The following is a 17,734-nucleotide window of genomic DNA, read 5'->3' on the forward strand; positions in this document are numbered from 1 at the left end:
GCTCCCCGCCTCCAAGCAGGAGTCAGAGCGGCTCTTGGAGTCAAGTCAAGGACGGGAACCCGAGCTTAACTGGGCTTCAGGGCAGCGCACGCAGCCCCTTGGGGCGTCCGGTTCACAGTCGGTGTCAGTGAGCCGGCGTTCAAGCCAGCGGGCAGCACGGTCGGAAAATCAGTTGTCGGAGAGACCCCGCTGCCACACCGACTGCCTGGAGACGCCCCTCTCCCGCGCCTTCGGAAGGCTGGGGTGGGAGGTGGGCTCGCACCCCTGGATCTTCCTGCTGGCGCCCATGGTGCTGACGGCCGCTCTGGGCACGGGCTTGATTTACTTGCCCAAAGATGAGGAAGAAAACCTCGAGGAGCAGTACACCCCCATAGGGAGCCCGGCCAAGGCTGAGCGGCGCTTTGTGCAGGGACATTTCACCGCCAACGACTCTTACCGCTTCTCCATCTCCAGGAAGAGCACCGAAGTCAATTTCGCTTGTATTCTGGCGGTCTCCAACACTGCCTCACTGCTAGAACAAGAAATCTTAGAAGAAATTAGTCGATTGGACGACGCGGTACAGAATCTGTACGTGACCGAGGAAAACGGAACCCAGATCCGCTACAATCAGGTGTGCGCTAAGAACCAGGGCCTCTGCGTGCCCTCCAACCCACTCCTGTCCGCCTGGCAGATGAACAAGAACCTCGACCTGAGAAACCTCACCTTCCCAATCTTCAGCCAAGCAGGGCAGCCCATCTACCTGGCCGGCACCATTGGAGGAACCTTTCTAGGCAAGAGGACGGCAATGGCCCAGTTACTCATGAAGGCCAAGGCCATGCGGCTACTGTACTACCTGCAGACGGAGGATGGAGAGGTCAACGAGCTTAGCAAGAGGTGGTTGATCCATTTCCTGAACCAATTTAGCAACATCGAAAAAAGTCTGGCCTTGGAGAAGATCCAGGTACCTGGTGGCTGGGCTTTATAGGGAGGCCAGGAGAAGGTGGGAGGAAGGAGGTCGCTTTTTCAAAGGATCATAGCAGGAGCACTCCCTGATTATTGGATGGGAGTCCTTGACTTGAAGCTGGGAGTGCTCTGCCCGATTCGGTACTTAATCCAACGTCCTTAATCTCACACATCAAAGGATGTCACAAATCTTAAATCCTTAGTAATATTCCGGTGGAAAACAGAAATCCTTCATCTTCAAGGTAGGTCTGTTCCGTACAGACATTGATCATCAGGTTTCCTAGTCAAGTGACTTTGCGATTCCTCCTTTTAGTTAGTCTCTGCTGTTTGGGGGAGCCCCTAAAACTTGTTTGGAGTTCATTGAAAAGAAAACAAAACAAAAACAAAACCTTTAAGCAGAAGTTCTATGGTGTTTTGGTAAAGAGAACCGGCTCAGCATTTTCCAAGTAAGTTACAGCATAGTGCCAGGCACATGCTAGCTATCAAATGCTGGGCCAGCAAGCCTACTAATACTTGTGAGTAAGCCTGGTCCAAGTGAGACCACTACTGGAAAAAGCCTTTGAATACCAGATGTTTCTGAAATATCAATGTAATTAAAATAGTAAAAGACAACAGCCTAATAAAATTTAGAAAAAGCGACACTTTTCTGTGGCTATTAATGATTTCATGGTCTTAAATAGAACTCAGATTTTGTATATTCAAGAGTTTTAAACTTTGGGTTTTTGCAAGAAACTTTGGAAAGCATGCCATGAATTTGTGGGAAGAAGCAAATCTATGTTATCTTCTTTATTTTAAAGTCATAGTTCACATATTTTGATCTTTTACTAAATTCTAACATGTTGTTTCAATGAATAAGCTATAGTGTTTTGAGAGTGTTTATAACTCACATGCAAATATTGGAATGAAAAGTTATTTACTTGAGTATATTTTTGTGGCAGGTGGTCTACTTTACATCACTTTCCAGACAACTGGAATTTGAAGCAACTTCTATGACAGTGATCCCTTTGTTTCACTTGGCATACCTTCTAATCATATTATTTGCAATCACATCATGCTACAGGTAAAACAGTTTCATTGGTTGCTCAACTCTTTTTAAAAAATATTTGTGTATGGTGAAATACACATAAAAGATATAAAATATGTCATCTCAATCATCTTTCAGTGTACAATTCAGTGACATTACATTCACACTGTTGTGCACCCATTACGACCAAACAGAATTTGTATAAGCATTAGGCAGTAACCCTCCACGGTTCCCCCCCGAACCCCAGTCCCAGTTAACCTTTATCAACTTTCTATCCCTATGCATTTGCCTGTTCTAAAGATTTCATATAAGTGGAATCATACAACATTTGTTCTTTTGTGACTGGCTTATTTCATTTAGCATAATGTTTTCAAGGTTCAACCTTGACGTAGCACGTATTAAAGCTTCATTCCTTTTTATGACTGACTAATATTTCATCATATATAATAGTACTGTTTATCCACTTACCTGCTGATGGGCGCTTGGAATGTTTCCACCTTTTGGCTATTGTGAATAATGCTGCCTTGAACACAGGTGTACAAATACTTGTTGGCGCTCCTATTTTTAGTTCTTTTCAGTATATACCTAGGAGCTGAATTGGTGAGTTGTATGAGAATTCTCTATGTAGTTCTATGAAGAACCGCCAAACTGCTTGCCACAGAGGCTACCCCGTTTTGTATCCTACCAGCAATGTATAAGGGTTCCAATTTCTGCACATCCTCGCCCACACTTGTTCCTTTTGTTTTATTGACTACAGCCATCTGGGTAGTGGCGAAGTGTGGTTTGATTTACATTTCCCTAATTACTAATGATGTTAAGTATCTTTTCATGTGCATGTGGGCCATTTGCCTCTCTTCTTTGGGGAGATGTCTATGCCAAGTCCTTTGCCCATTTTTTTAATTGGGTTGTTTGTCTTTTGGTTGTTGAGTCCTGTTGTTAGTGAGTACTTTGTGTATTTTGGATATTAACCCCTTATCAGATATACGATTTGTAGGGGCATCTGGGTGGCTCAGTTGGTTGAGCGTCCAACTCTTGGTGTTCAGCTCAGGTCATGATCTCAGCATTGTGAGGTCAAGCCCCGAGTCAGGCTCCATGCTGGGCGTGGAGCCTACTTAAGATTTTCTCTTTCTCTCTCTCTCTCTGCCCCTCCCTCTTGCTCATGCTCTTGCGCTCTCTCTCTTTCCCTTTTCTCAAAAAAAAAAAGACATATGATTTGTAAATATTTTTTCCCACTCCGTGTACTGTCTCCACTTCCTTGATAATGTCTTTAATGCACCAGAGCTTTTAATTTTGATGAAATCCGATTTATCTTTTATCATTTTTCTTTTGCTACTTATGCTGTTGGTGTTACATCTATGAGTCCATTGAAAAGTCCAAGGTCGTGCATATTTGCCCTGTGTTTCCTTCTAAGAGTTTTATGGTTTTAGCTCTTATATATGAGTTGTTGATCAGTTTTTAGTCCATATTTGTATATGGTGTGAGTAGGGGTCTAACTTCATTCTTGCACATATGGAAAGCCAGTTGTCCCAGTACCATGTGTTGAAGAGACTGTTCTTTCCCAGTTGATTGGATTTGGCAACCTCATCAAAAATCGATTGGCTGTAGATGTATGGGCTTATTTCTGGACTCTCAATTCTGTTCCATTAGCCTAGATGTCTGTTGGTAGGCCAGTACCACACTGTTTTGATTGCTCTAGCTTCGTTGTGAGTTTTGAAATCTGGAAATCTCAGTCCTCCCAATTCTTTTCTTCTTTCTCATGACTATTTTGGGTATCCAGGGATCCCTGCAATTCCGTATGAATTTGAGGGTTGGCTTTTCCATTTCTTAAAAAAAAGGCCATTAGAATTTTGTGATAAAGATTGTGTTGAATCTATAGGTTGCTTTAGGTGAGATTGATGATTTCCCTATCATTTTGAGGAAGTTCATTCCAATTCCTTGGTTTTTGAGTGTTTTTATCATAAATGGGTATCGGATCTTGTCAAATTCCTGTTCTGCAACTATTGAGATGATCACGTGATCATCTCACATGATCATACCCTTTGTTCTATTAGTGTGGCATATCACAGTGATTGATTTTCCCATGTTGAACCACTCTTGCATTCCTGGGATAAATCCCACTTGGTCATGATGTATAGTACTTTTAATGTGCTATTGAATTGCGTTTGCTAGAATTTCATTGAGGATATCTGCATCCATATTCATAAGAGATATTGATCTGTAGTTTTCTTCTTGTAGTCTTTGTCTTGCATTGGTATTAGTGTTCCTTCCTTTTCAAGCTTTTGGAAGGCTTTGAGAAGGATTGGTGTTAATTCTTCTTTACCTGTTTAGTAAAATTCACTAGTGAAATGATCTGGTCTTGGACTTTTCTTTGTTGGGAGGTTTTTGATTACTGATTCAATCTTTTTACTTGTTACATGTCTGTTGAGTTGTTCTATTTCATCTTGAGTCAGTTTAGGTCATTTGTGTGTTTCTAGAAATTTGTGCATTTCATCTAGGTTATCTAATTTGTTGGTATAAGTTGTTTATAGTATTTTTTATAATCCTTTCTATTTCTCTAAAATCAGTAGTAATATCTTCACTTTCATGTTTCATTTACTTATTTGGATCTTCTTTTTTCTTTGTCACTCTAGATAAAGTTTTGTCAGCTTGTTGATTTTTTTAAATAACCAACTTTTACTTTTGTTGGTTCTCCTTTGTTTTTCTATTATCAATTTTACTTTTCTAATCTGTTCATTTCCTTCCTTCTGTTATCTTTGGGTTTTGTTTTGTTTCTATTTCTACAAGATGTCTAGTACCATAAGGTGATTTAAGATCTTTTTTTCTTTTTTAAATGTAGCATAAATTTATCTGTGAGCATTGGTGTTGCTACATCCAGTAAGTTATGGTATGCTGTGTATTTGTTTTCATTTGTTGCTAAGTATTTTCTAATTTCCCGTGTGATTTATTCTTTGGCCCATTAGTTATTTAATAGTTTGTTTAATTTCCATATATTTTAAATTATCCAGTTTTCTCTCTATTATTGATTTGAAGCTTCATTCCATTGTTGGTTGAAAAGATATTTTGTGTAGTTTCAATATTTTTACATTTTCAGACTTGTTTTGTAATCTAACATATGATCTATTCCAGAGAATGTTTCATGTGCACTTGAGAATAATGTATGTTTTGCTATCGTTGGGTTGAGTGTTCTCTATATCTCTGTAAGGTCTAACTGATGTATAGTGTTGTCCATTTCTTATGTTTCCTTATAGATTATCTGCCTGGATGTTTTATTCATTACTAAAAGTGGTATATTGAATTCTGCAGCTACTATGGTAGAGCTACCTATTTCTCTCTACAAGTCTGTCAATATTTGCTTCATGTATTTTGGATCTCTATTGGGGGTGCATGTATGTTTGTAGTTTTTATATCTTCTTGATGAATTGGCCTTTTTATCAATATATAATGTCCTTCTTTGTCTCTTTTAACCATTTTTAAAATAAAGTCTATTTTGTTTTATATCAGTATATCCACCCCTGCTGTCCTTTGGTTACTATTCGTATGGAATATCTTTCTCCATTCTTTAACTTTCAATCTGTTTATGTCTTTGGATCTAAACTGAGTCTCTTGTAGATACCATATAGTTGAATCATGTTATTTTATCCATTCTGTCAATCTCCACATTTTGACTGGAGAGTTTAATCCATTTACATTTAAAATAACTGCTGATAAGGAAAGACTTCTGCTATTTTGCTATTTGTATTCTGTATATCTTATAGCTTTTTTCCCTCATTTCATCCATTATGTCTCTTGAATGTTTAGTTTCTATTTTTCTAATGACCTGTTTGATTCTCTTTTCATTTCCTTTGGCAATGATTTTGTGAGAAATTCTTTGTCAATACCATGGAGATTCATATAATTCTAAATTTAAAACAATCTACATTAAATTGATACCAACTTAACTTCAAAAACACAAATACGGGGGTGCCTGGTTGGCTCAGTTGGTTAAGTGTCTGACTCTTGGTTTTAGCTCAGGTCATGATCTCAAGGGCGGTGAGACTGAGTTCCACATCACGCTCTGTGCTCAGTATGGAGTCTGCTTGAAGATTCTCTCCCTCTGCCCTTCCCCCCACTCACACTCTTGCTCTCTCTCAAATAAATAATTCTTAAACATAAACACACACACACAAATATGCTGCTTCTATGCATCTCTGTCCCCCCCTTATGTTGTTGTTGTCTCAAATTACATCTTTATACACTGTATGCCTATAACATAGATTTACAATTATTTTTATGTTCTGAATTCTATAGGCAATAAAATGTAGGGTTATAAGCCAAAAATATAATAATACTTGCTATTATATTTGATGTTATATTTGACCAAGACCTATATTTCCTCATATGACTTAGCATTACTTTTTATTGTTCTTTCATTTCTATCTGAAGTATTCCCTTTACCATTTCATATACGGCAGGTCTAATAGTAATAAGCCCCCTCAGCTCTTGTTTATCTGGGAGTGTCTTAATTTCTCCTCCATTTTTTTAAAGATTTTAAAAATCTTTAAAAGAGAGAGGGAGAGGGAGAGAGAAAGCACAAACAGGGAGAGCGGCAGGGAGCGCGAGAAGCAGTCTCCCCTCTGAGCGGAGAGCCTGACATGGGACTCCATCCTAGAACCCTGGGATCATGATCTGAGCCAAAGGCAGATGCTTAACCAACTGAGCCCCCCAGGTGCCCCAATTTCTCCTTCATTTTTGAAGGACAGTTTTGATGGATACAGAATTTTTAGTTGATGGCTTTTTTTTTTCTTTTAACACTTTAAATATCCCACTATCCCTTTGCCTCCATGGTTTCTGATGAGCAATCAGGTTTTATACTTATTAAGGATCCCTTATACGTGGGGAGTTGCTCTTCTCACTGCTTCCAAGACTCACTTTGGCTTTGGCTTTCAACAGTTTGATTATAATGTGTCTCAGTCTGGGTCTTTTTGAGTTTTTCCTATTTCGTGTTCATTAAGCTTCTTGGATTTGTAGCTTCATGTCTTCTATAAAAATTGAGAAGTTTTCAGTCATTATTTCTTCAAATATTCTTCCTGCCCCCTTTTCTGTCTCTTCCGGAGCTCCCATAATGTGTATGTTGGTCTATTGGCTGGTATCCCACAGATCTCTGAGGTTATCTTTTCACTTTTCTTGATCCTTTTTTCTTTCTGCCTCTTAGGCTCCCTGATTTCAACTGTCCTATCTTCAAGTTCACTGATTCTTCTGCCTGTTAGATCTGCTGTTGAACACCTCTACTGTTTTGTTTTTTTTTGTCATTTCAGTTACTGTACTTTTCAGTTCCAGAATTTCTGTTCTGTTCCTTTAAAAATTTCCTATCTCTTTATTTACATTATCATTTTGCTCAAACATTATTTTTTTTTATTTCCTTGTCAGTGCTCTCCTTCAGCTCTGTCAGCATATTTAGAACAGTGTTTATAGTCTTTGTCTAGTAAGTCCTATCTCTGTCTTTCCTCAAGGATGATTTCTGTTGATTTATTTTGTTTCGTACATATTTTGAGCCATACTTTCCTCTCTTTGTATACCTTGTAATTTTTGTTGTTGTTGTTGAAAACTCCCTCCCCCCCCCCATTAGCAATAGTGTGCAATCAGATAGAATAGTAAAAAGAAATAAAGAAATTGTGGCCAGGGGCGCCTGGGTGGCTCAGTCAGTTAAACGTCATCTGCCCTTGGCTCAGGTCATGATCCCAGGGTCCTGGGATTGAGTCCTGCATCAGGTTCCTTGCTCAGCAGGGACCCTGCTCCTCCCTCTCCCTCTGCTTGCCACTCCCCCTGCTTGTGTTCTCTCTCGCTCTCTCTCTCTGACAAAAAAATAATAAAATCTTTTAAAAAAAAGGTAAAAGGGAATTGTGGTCAGTCTTGTTTGATTTGGCATATGTTTTTTACCTTACATATTGTGCCAATTATGACTAATTATTCCATTTGGAGGCAGATATGCTGATAGAACTAAACAGCAAGTCCTTATTTCTATTATAAGTTTGAACTAGTACTTTTAATTATATTAAAAAATTAATCTCTAATTTAATTTTAATTTAATTGACTTAGGTATCTTTATTGTTCTAATGTGGGGTTTACCTTGTTAAGCACTTAAAAATTATTATCTAGGCATTAGGGTTAATTGGGGCTCTTGTGATCAGAAAGCTCAAATATGAAAAATATCAGTAAACAAAAGAATTTAGGTGTAGAAAGAACCCCACAGATTATATCATTCCAGTGACTCTCACAGCAGAGTCACAGAGAGAACTCTAAACCCACATGTTCGGAGGCCCAGCCCTATTGAATCAAGTCTCTGGGGGCTCAGCTCGAACATCTGTATTTCAAAAACATCTCTAGTTGATTCTCATGTGTAGGTTGGTTTGGGAACAAATGATAGAATTCAACTCTCTAGATTTTAACGTAGAGAAAAATGAAGGCCCAGTAGTAGAGGGAGTGAACCACAGTGGGTACCTCTCTAGAGTCAGTAAACTACCTCCCAACTTTGTTATTCTAGAAAGACAGACCACATCCCCTAGAAAACAAACAAACCAAAATACTAAGGAGGAAGAGTAGGCGGGAGGGGGGGAGGGAGCAAGTGAGGGAGGAAAAATGGGGAGGGGAAAAAGACAAAATTCAATCTTGTGAAAGGCAGTAGAGTAAAAAAAAAAAAAGTTAAACTAGCATAGAATCTACAAGGTACCAACAACTGGTTTGGCAAAACCTTTCTACTAGATAGTTGGTTCTGAAGATACAAGTTTATATCAGTTCTTATCTTTACAAATGATTATGGACAGTAATACAGAGACTCTTGTACCGAAGGCAGTTAGAAAATGATTTCTGTTTGTCTTTGAAGACTTGATATGTGTGTAGCCAACATACCGAGCACATAGGACTCATGAGGCATAAACATAAAGCAACTTTCTTTTTGTCTCCCTTTATTCCCTTTAAGTTTTGTAGGTAGAGCAAGTTCTTCCTCTGCCCCATGAAAACGCAGGCAGGCCCTGTGACTTTTGGGGTCATTCTTAGGTAAGACAAAATCTGCCAGTCAGAATTAAAATGTCCATATCCATGTAATAAACAAAACTGGTAACTAGATCCAAAGCTCAGGTGCCCCTCAGTACCCCTAGCCAGAGCATGCTGCGTGGGGTAGCCCTTAATGGAGTAAAAAGGGACTCAACCAGCCCTCTTCCATCACTTCTCTTCCTACTTCCCATCTTGCTAAGCTGGCTCCTGGCTTGGAGCATGCCCAAGAAGAGGGGGCAGGAAAATTCTTAAGGTACAGATGCTGGCATGGTGGTTCAATTCATGCCTTCTCTGGGCTCAAAAATAAAACCAGTTCCCCTGTTAAGAGTGTTTCTAAGTTCCTTAGACATCTCCCACTCCTACTGCTACGTTATCACTGAGAATCGCTTATCTCTGTTCTGGGCGTGGCCTCCTAGACGGTCCTTAACACATTGCCCATCCTGTTTGTCTCATATCCTTACATATGAAGGTTATTCCTTGTGTACATGCATTTGCCTCACACGGAACCCTCATTTGAACTCATTTTAGGGTTCTGTATTTATTGTCTTATAGCAAAGTCATATGAACAATAGTAAGACTTTTTCAAGTTTATGCTCTAATTTGAACCTTATTCTACAGCAAGTAGTGATATATTGAGCTTCTAGACTATTTCAGAATTGTCTCACATTTTGGAAATGACAAAACTTACCCCAAATATTAGATTAGTTTCTGAGACAATCTGGAAAATCTTTCCCTTCTCAAATACACTGTAAATTATTGTTTACTCATGGGAGACGTCTTTGCCTTTCAAGGAAGATGTGGGTCTCGCATGAAAAATATAGATTGTTTTCTAAGTGCAATAATTTCTAATTTAGCCCTTCTCTGCTAAGTGAATAAAAAATTCAGAAGATTGGCCATTTTGCTGCCAGCGATGCCCAAATCAGCCTGAGCACTGGAATCATATGAGGAAAGTTTTAGACATATCGATTCTGCTTCTTCACTACAAACCTACTGAATCAGGATCTGTGTAGCTAGGTTCCAGGAAATCTAAAGTTCTAAGACTCTCCTAGGTCATTCTGATAAACTGCTTAAAACAAAATCCTTCTAGGGGACTGGAATATCTGCAAGTGTATTCACCGAACTCCTACAGTGTTCCACTTCCAAATTTTTTCTTCCATTGTCTATTGAACACTAAAATAAAGGTCATCGAGAGAAAGTCAACTCAGCAACTAGTCAAAGTATAGTCATACTCCCCAATCCTCTGAAAAATTCACACCAAAGAGTCCGGAAACTTGAAAGAGGGAATGGAAATAAATGTGTCATATGTAATTATTATCCTCCTTAATCTTTCTGATTTCAAGGTTCATCTTTGTTACTTTCTTATTTTAAACTGCTATAAACCAGTATTGTTTTAAGAAGGTATCTATGATAATCAAATTTTATTCTAACAAAGCAACTTACTTTTGCTCTAGAATTTTGCATGTGTGGTTGATATGGGGCCCTGAATTTAACTCCTAGCACTAGTGGGTTGGAAAAAAGTGAAATACAACCATGGTGTAGAAATGTATTTTCATAATAAGAAAGGTTAGCTATTTTACTGTTACAACAGTAAGAGGTCTTTAGTCATGTTCTTGCTGTATTAGAATCGGTGCTTCCATTTCCATAGTTGACCCCCAGTTTTCAACCCAAACTTAGTTTCCCTCTCCTTCTAAAAATATGTGGAGATGAGTATCAGTCATTTGTTTTGAAACGGTTAACAAGCAAGTGAAATATAAAACCAGAGATTGTTGTCAGTATTTTAAAATGTAATGTGGGGGGCGCCTGGGTGGCTCAGTTGGTTAAGTGTCTGCCCTCAGCTCAGGTCATGGTCCCAGGGTCCTGGGATCGAGCCCCACATTGGGCTTCCTGGTCAGCTGGGAGCCTGCTTGTTTGCTCTCGCATGCTCTCTCTCTCTCTCTGACAAATAAATAAATAAATAAATAAATAATCAATCTTTTAAAAAAATGTAATGTTGTGGTTGTTGGGTAGGTGAAGTACTGAATCCATACTTTAAAATGCTGTCTATATATTCCCATTTCTGGGAAACAGGCACAGGCTGTGTTATTCAAAATGGACTACATTTCCAATTCTTTTGCAATTACTAGCAACTTTTCTAGAGCCCACTTCAGCAGTAGATGAGAATCTTGACAACGTTTTAGGAGGAGTCTTTCTACATTTTGCTAACCACAATACTTATTGAACTGGCTCTGAAATACAGGAGCTATTTAGGATTGCCTCTGTGGCTAGCTGGAGTCAAGGGTTGGGTGAAAAGAGCACTGGACATGGGTACTTTCTCTGCTACAGCTTGCCCTCCCTTTGCTGTTGTATTCCACTTGAGCCCTTTGAAGAGCAGAGTGGAATTAACCGTCGGAAGTGTTTTAGTATATCTTTGTGGTTCTCAACTACCAATCAGTAGAGTAGTGCTTGCTGAGCTGCAGAAGAATCACCCAGGAAGTTTGGTAAAAGCACAGATAACTTTTCTGTTCCCTCTGTCCTTTTTCCCACTTGGTCTAGGATAGTGCCTGGGAATTAAACGTCTCCAGTAGACAGGTGTGGGAATTATTGCCCAAGAGCTTTCTGAACAGGTGTCCCAAGCCGAGAATGTTATAAACTGATGGAATTTCAGTACAGAAGCACCACCACAAAACCCATGATTTTTCCCCTCCAAATTTACAGGTGTGACTGTGTACGCAACAAAATGTGGGCTGCAGCCTTTGGAGTGATTTCTGCTGCCTTGGCAGTGGTGAGCGGCTTTGGTCTGATGTTGTACATTGGGGTGCCATTTGTGATCATAGTTGCAAATTCACCGTTTCTTATTCTAGGTGAGTAAAACAAAACACGAGGCTACGCATTGTATATGTGGGGGTGCAGGGTAGATGAGGGAAGGAATTTAGGTTACATTAAGCAAAATAATTATATTTAGGTGATGCTATAGTTCCAAAATGAGGTGACAGGAAAAAAGAAAATCAAATTGAATTACGTGTCTTTAGAGGTAGAAAAATCTAGAAACCCAAATGGAAAAACACAGACAAGGGACATGAACAGGTGGTTCACACACACACACACACACACCCAAAAATCCAAAATATGAATCGCTGGAAATAGAAGAAAAAATATAATTTGACCTTTCAATTAACCAAGGGATGCAAATTAAACCAAAAGTGAGACACCTTGTTCCTTATCAGATTAATAAATATCAGCAAGATTGGAGGAAGGTTGTATGGAAATGAACACTCAGCCTGCTGGGGGAAAATTGTAAACTGGTACACCCTTCTTTTAGTCCAATTTTGCAACAAATCAAAAGACTCAAAAATTAGGGGCGCCTGGGTGGCACAGCGGTTAAGCGTCTGCCTTCAGGGCGTGATCCCGGCGTTATGGGATCGAGCCCCACATCAGGCTCCTCCGCTATGAGCCTGCTTCTTCCTCTCCCACTCCCCCTGCTTGTGTTCCCTCTCTCGCTGGCTGTCTCTATCTCTGTCGAATAAATAAATAAAATCTTTAAAAAAAAAAAAGACTCAAAAATTAAACAGGGAATGCCTTTGGCTTACCGAGTCCACTTCTAGGAATTTGACCTAATAATTAGACAAGTGCTCAAAAAGTAGAACAAGTATGCTCATTTGGGCATTATTTTGAACAGGAAGGTTTTGAAAACCATCTAATCCCATATCGACATGAGATTGGGCACCTCAAACATTGCATATTAAAAATTTGAATCCTATTCAGTCCTTAGAAAGAGGTGGCTATATAAGGTGAGATGAAAAATGCTGGTTATGAAACAGGGTGTTCGAAATAGAGACAGTCGTACGTGCGTATTTGTATGGAGCAAATTCTGGACGGATATATGTCAAAATGAAGGGTGGAATTACAGTTGTTTAAATTTTTTCTCTGTATTTTCCTGTACTTTCAGAATTTATTTTATAACAAGCATGAGAAAACAAAGGTGTTTGTATTTGAGAAAGGAAGGAGCTTGGAAGAAGTAGTATTTGGTTTCCTAGGGGAGACAATGGATGAGCTGTATGCTCGACGTCAGGACATCACTTCCACGTACACAGCCATACGTAGCCACCTACTATCCCCCACAGCCGTTAATCACTATGGTTAAGGTGTATATAATTGATTGAATGGAAACCAGTATTGTATGGTTTGTGTATTCACGGGAATGTGAATGGCTCTGTGTGTGTGTGTGTATGTGTGTGCGTGACTGAAGCAACTCAAGCGAGAAATGTGCGAGGACAATTTCTGAATAAGGTTCTATAAATAATAAAATTAGTTTTAAAATACCTAATAAATGTCAGTGAGTTCATTCTTGGTCCTTAGTACTGATTCTTCCCTTCTGTCCAACTGAGTACAACTGAAATCCTCAAAGCCGCTAGCCGTGGGATGTCAGGATGCAATTTGTGACAGGCTGTGTGGACTTATGTTGATTTAGAACCTTCTGCCTTCTTGATCAGACCCATAGAACATCTGATCAGAGGCCAAGTTGCAATTCCTAGTACCCTCCCGTGGAGACGATCCCCCCAAATTGAAACGAAGATCAGCATTTTCCTCCACTTTATAGATTTACTCGTTTATTTTATTGAGTTTGTGTCAATATACATGAGCGGAAGTAGCGTCGACTTTAGTAGAAAGCTTGAGGGAGGTGAAATCGATCTGCAACATGCCATGCTGTCCTTCTTAATCCCCTTTCTTCTTTCTAGTCTTCCTTTCCAAGTTTTCAGTGGTGATTTCAAAGACCTCAAATGTTCTTCTGTCCTCTGTATTCCAAACCAGTCATGAAACATCCCTGTAGAATAGAATTACCTAGGAGGCATTCGTATGTAAAAGAGATTCTTAAGATTTACTTTGGGCGTATGTCTGATCTCAAGAGTCCTTGCATTTTGATAACAATGCCGTAACCTGGGAAAGTAGGTGTAAATGATAACATTGTGGGTAGCAAAAACAGGCTGGGAGGAAAACGAGGTGTGTGTGTGTGTGTGTGTGAACTCTGTGGTGCCCCTCAAATCATACCACACTGATAGTTAGATGCTGATTGTAGAACAGATGAGTCCAGCTTAGCTTTTAAGCATCAGAATGTTGATGTGTCTGTGCGTTTGCGTACAACGGGTATGCGGGAAAACGGCCTCTCAGGTAGTCCAGTGGAATCAAGACACACTGCTGATCCTGCTTTGACTAACACCCACAACAGGTGTGCTGACTCATCATCAAACCAGCCTACATGAAGACTGGGAGCAGAGTAGCCCGTGCTACGTACAAATAATGGGAGTACGTACGAAGCCCAGAGTCATTACAGAGGAAGGGGTGAACACGGTTGCAGATTCAGAGGCCACCAGAGAAAGCCACAGAGAAAGTAGTATCAAAGCACAGATTGGGCGAGATCAATAAAACCCTAAGAGATGGACAAAGAAGATGGTTTGAGTTTATGTGTTTAATTTGTAATGGATATTCACATGTTTGAAGATTGTTTCCTTTTTTTTTTTTTTTTTAACAGGTGTTGGGGTTGATGATATGTTCATAATGATTTCTGCCTGGCAGAAGACCAGCCTCATGGATAACATCAAGCAGCGGCTGTCCAGTGTCTATTCCAAAGTGGCCGTGTCGATTACCATTACCACCATCACCAACGTCCTGGCCTTCTATACGGGGATTATGACCTCTTTCAGGTCCGTACAATACTTTTGCATCTATACAGGAACAACCCTGCTCTTTTGTTATTTTTATAACATCACCTGTTTTGGAGCATTTATGGCCCTGGACGGTAAAAGAGAAGTAGTCTGTCTGCGCTGGTTGAAAAAGCCAGAAACTCCTAACCAAAAATGTTCCTCATTAAAGAGGTCCTGCTGTCTCCCGTGTGATTCTCTCCCGGACGAACAAGAAACTGATGTCCATCCAATGAATTTGTTCTTTCGAGACTATTTTGGCCCTTTTCTCACCAGCACCGAGTCCAAGTTTTTTGTGGTGCTTATATACATTCTGTACATCATAAGTAGTATCTATGGGTGTTTCCAAGTGCAGGAAGGTCTAGACCTTCGAAATTTGGCAAGTGACGATTCCTACATCACACCGTATTTTAATGTAGAAGAAGAATATTTCTCAGATTATGGTCCCAGGGTTATGGTTATTGTTACCGAAACTCTCGACTACTGGGATAAAGATGCTAGGCGAAAACTGGAAATATGTCTGGCAGATTTGGAAAACAGTGACTATGTAGATAAAAATCTTACAGAGTTTTGGTTACGAGAGTATGTGCAATACATGGAAAACAGCAGACAAGATGTAAACGATAAGGACACTTTTATGAACGGTTTGCCCAATTTTTTAACACATTTTCCACTTTTTGTGTATGATATTAATATCTCATCATCACATGAAATCATTGCTTCCCGGGGCTTCATTCAGACCATGGGTGTTTCTTCTTCCACCAATAAGAAGATGATGTTATCCCAGTTACGAAGCAGAGCCGAAAAGTGCGAAATTCCCCTAATGGTGTATAACCAGGCATTCATATATTTTGATCAGTATACCGCAATATTAGAAAACACTGTTCGAAATGTCATTGTTGCATCAACTGCTATGTTCATTGTTTCCTTATTGTTAATTCCTCATCCACTATGTTCTTTGTGGGTAACCTTTGCTATTGCTTCTGTGATTGTGGGAGTAACGGGTTTCATGGCATTCTGGAATGTCAATCTTGATTCCATATCCATGATTAATCTTGTCATTTGTATAGGGTTTTCTTTTGATTTTTCTGCACACATTTCTTATGCATTTGTTTCCAGTTCTAAGCCCTCAGTAAACCAAAAAATAATCGAGGCATTGTATCTGCTAGGCTACCCAGTGTTACAAAGTGCACTTTCAACAGTAATAGGGGTGTGTGTTTTATCTGCAGCTAAAGCATACATCTTCAGGACATTTTTTAAGATTATGTTTCTTGTTATGGTATTTGGGGCTGCTCATGGCCTAATTTTTATTCCAGTATTCTTGACCTTTTTTTGAAGGTTTGTTTGAATATCCATTAACAAATCAAAGACCAATTATAGAATTCCTGATTGCCACAATCCAATCTGATAAAAATGCACTATTAGAAATAGTTAATAAACTAAAAACAAAGGCATGTTTCCTTGGCTTGGAAATCCCATTTAAAAATGTCATTTAAAATATCCTGAGAAAAATTAATTAGTCTTCCATTAAAATATCTTAACTAAATTAGGAAGTGTTGTCATCTTTATTATAGTCTGTACAATCAAGCATAAGGTATGACTTTCCAATTATTTTTTCTTTTGTTTCATTGTTAGAGTGCCTGGAATTCAAGTATTTTATATATTATAATATAAATGGAATATTATTTTCATTGTACTTCCTATATCATTATTATGTAAAAGTACAACTGATTATTTATTCTCCCTGTCTGGGGCTTTGTATGCTTTTCTTAATGGTGTATTTTGATAAACTGAAATTCTTTAAAGTTTTGAAATCCAATTTATCATTTTTTTTAATGGCCAGTGTTTTCTGTGTCCTCTCTAAGAAGTCCTTGCCTAGTCCAAGATTATAAAAAAAAAATGCATCTATGTTTTCTTCTCAAAGCTCATAGTTTTAATTTTACATTTAGGCCTATGATCCACAGATCTGTATTTGTTGAGTTGTGTGGATAGAAGTTCATTATCTTCCCATAATAGTTATCCATCCAGTTGTTCCAGCATCATTCGTAAAAAGACTACATTTTCAGCATTGTCAGCATAGGGTTAATTTGGCAGCTCTGTCAGAGAATGCGCTGACAGTTTATGGGTGGCTATATTTCTGTGCATGGATCTGTTTGTCTATCCTAAAGCCAATACCACAGTGCCTTGATTACTGAACCTTTATATTAAATCTTGAAATTAGGCTGTATAATGTGTCCAGCATTTTTCTTCTTTTCCAAATCATTTTGGCTATTCTACGTTCTTCCCATTTAGATAACAATTTTAGAATCGCTTGTCAATTTATCAGAAAGCCTTCTGGGTTCATGACTCGGTGATAGTGAACCTACAGATCAATTTGGGGAAAATAGGTTCTCTTAGCCATTTGGAATCTTCTATGAACATGGTTTATCTCTCCACTTATTTAGTCTTCTTTAATTTCCCTCAGGAATATCTTATAGATTTAGGTAGATTTACTTCCAAGTATCTTTCATTTTTATGACATTGTAAATAAATTTAAATCCCTTTTCCATTTTGGTTTTACTACTACATAAAAATACAGTTGATTTCGGTATACCTAAATTATATTATGTAACCTTGTTAGGTTCATTTATTAGTTCTTGTAGATCCTTGTAGTTTCTTCAGCAGTTTTTATATGTGCGATTATGTAAAGGTCACATAAAGGCCATTTTATTTCTTCCTATGTAATCTTTATCTCTTACTTGACTCATTGCACTGGCTTAAAACATCCAATAAAATGTGGGAAGACACACTAAAGGCAGATCTCATTGCCTTGTTCCCACCTCTACAGGAAATGTTCAGTATTTCATCATTAAATATGATGATTACCTGGAGGTATTCCATCGCTGGTTCTATCAGATTGGGGAAGCTCCTTTCTCCTCCTAGTTCGCTGAGATGTTTTACCATGGATGGGTGTTGAATTTTGTCAATTTTTGTCCATCTATTAAGACTACCATGTTATTTTTCTATTTTCATCTGTGAACATGGCAATTTATGTGGAACGACCTGTTAGTATTACACCAACCTT

At 38.8% G+C, this 17,734-nt stretch overlaps 1 protein-coding gene across 1 annotated transcript; it reads left to right on the forward strand.

The window, feature by feature from the left end:
• Positions 1-40: 40 nt before the first annotated feature.
• Positions 41-16,358, forward strand: PTCHD3 (patched domain containing 3; the record flags this gene model as incomplete). The annotated part of the gene is made up of 4 exons (XM_008683941.2): positions 41-940; positions 1,881-2,002; positions 11,690-11,835; positions 14,502-16,358. Coding segments are annotated over 4 exons (2,673 nt in total), but the record flags the coding sequence as incomplete, so codon positions are not given.
• Between the last annotated feature and the right edge of the window lie 1,376 nt (positions 16,359-17,734).

The sequence above is a fragment of the Ursus maritimus genome, unplaced genomic scaffold, assembly GCF_017311325.1.
Source record: "Ursus maritimus isolate PB19 unplaced genomic scaffold, ASM1731132v1 scaffold_31, whole genome shotgun sequence".
In the NCBI taxonomy this organism is placed as follows: Eukaryota; Metazoa; Chordata; class Mammalia; order Carnivora; family Ursidae; genus Ursus; species Ursus maritimus.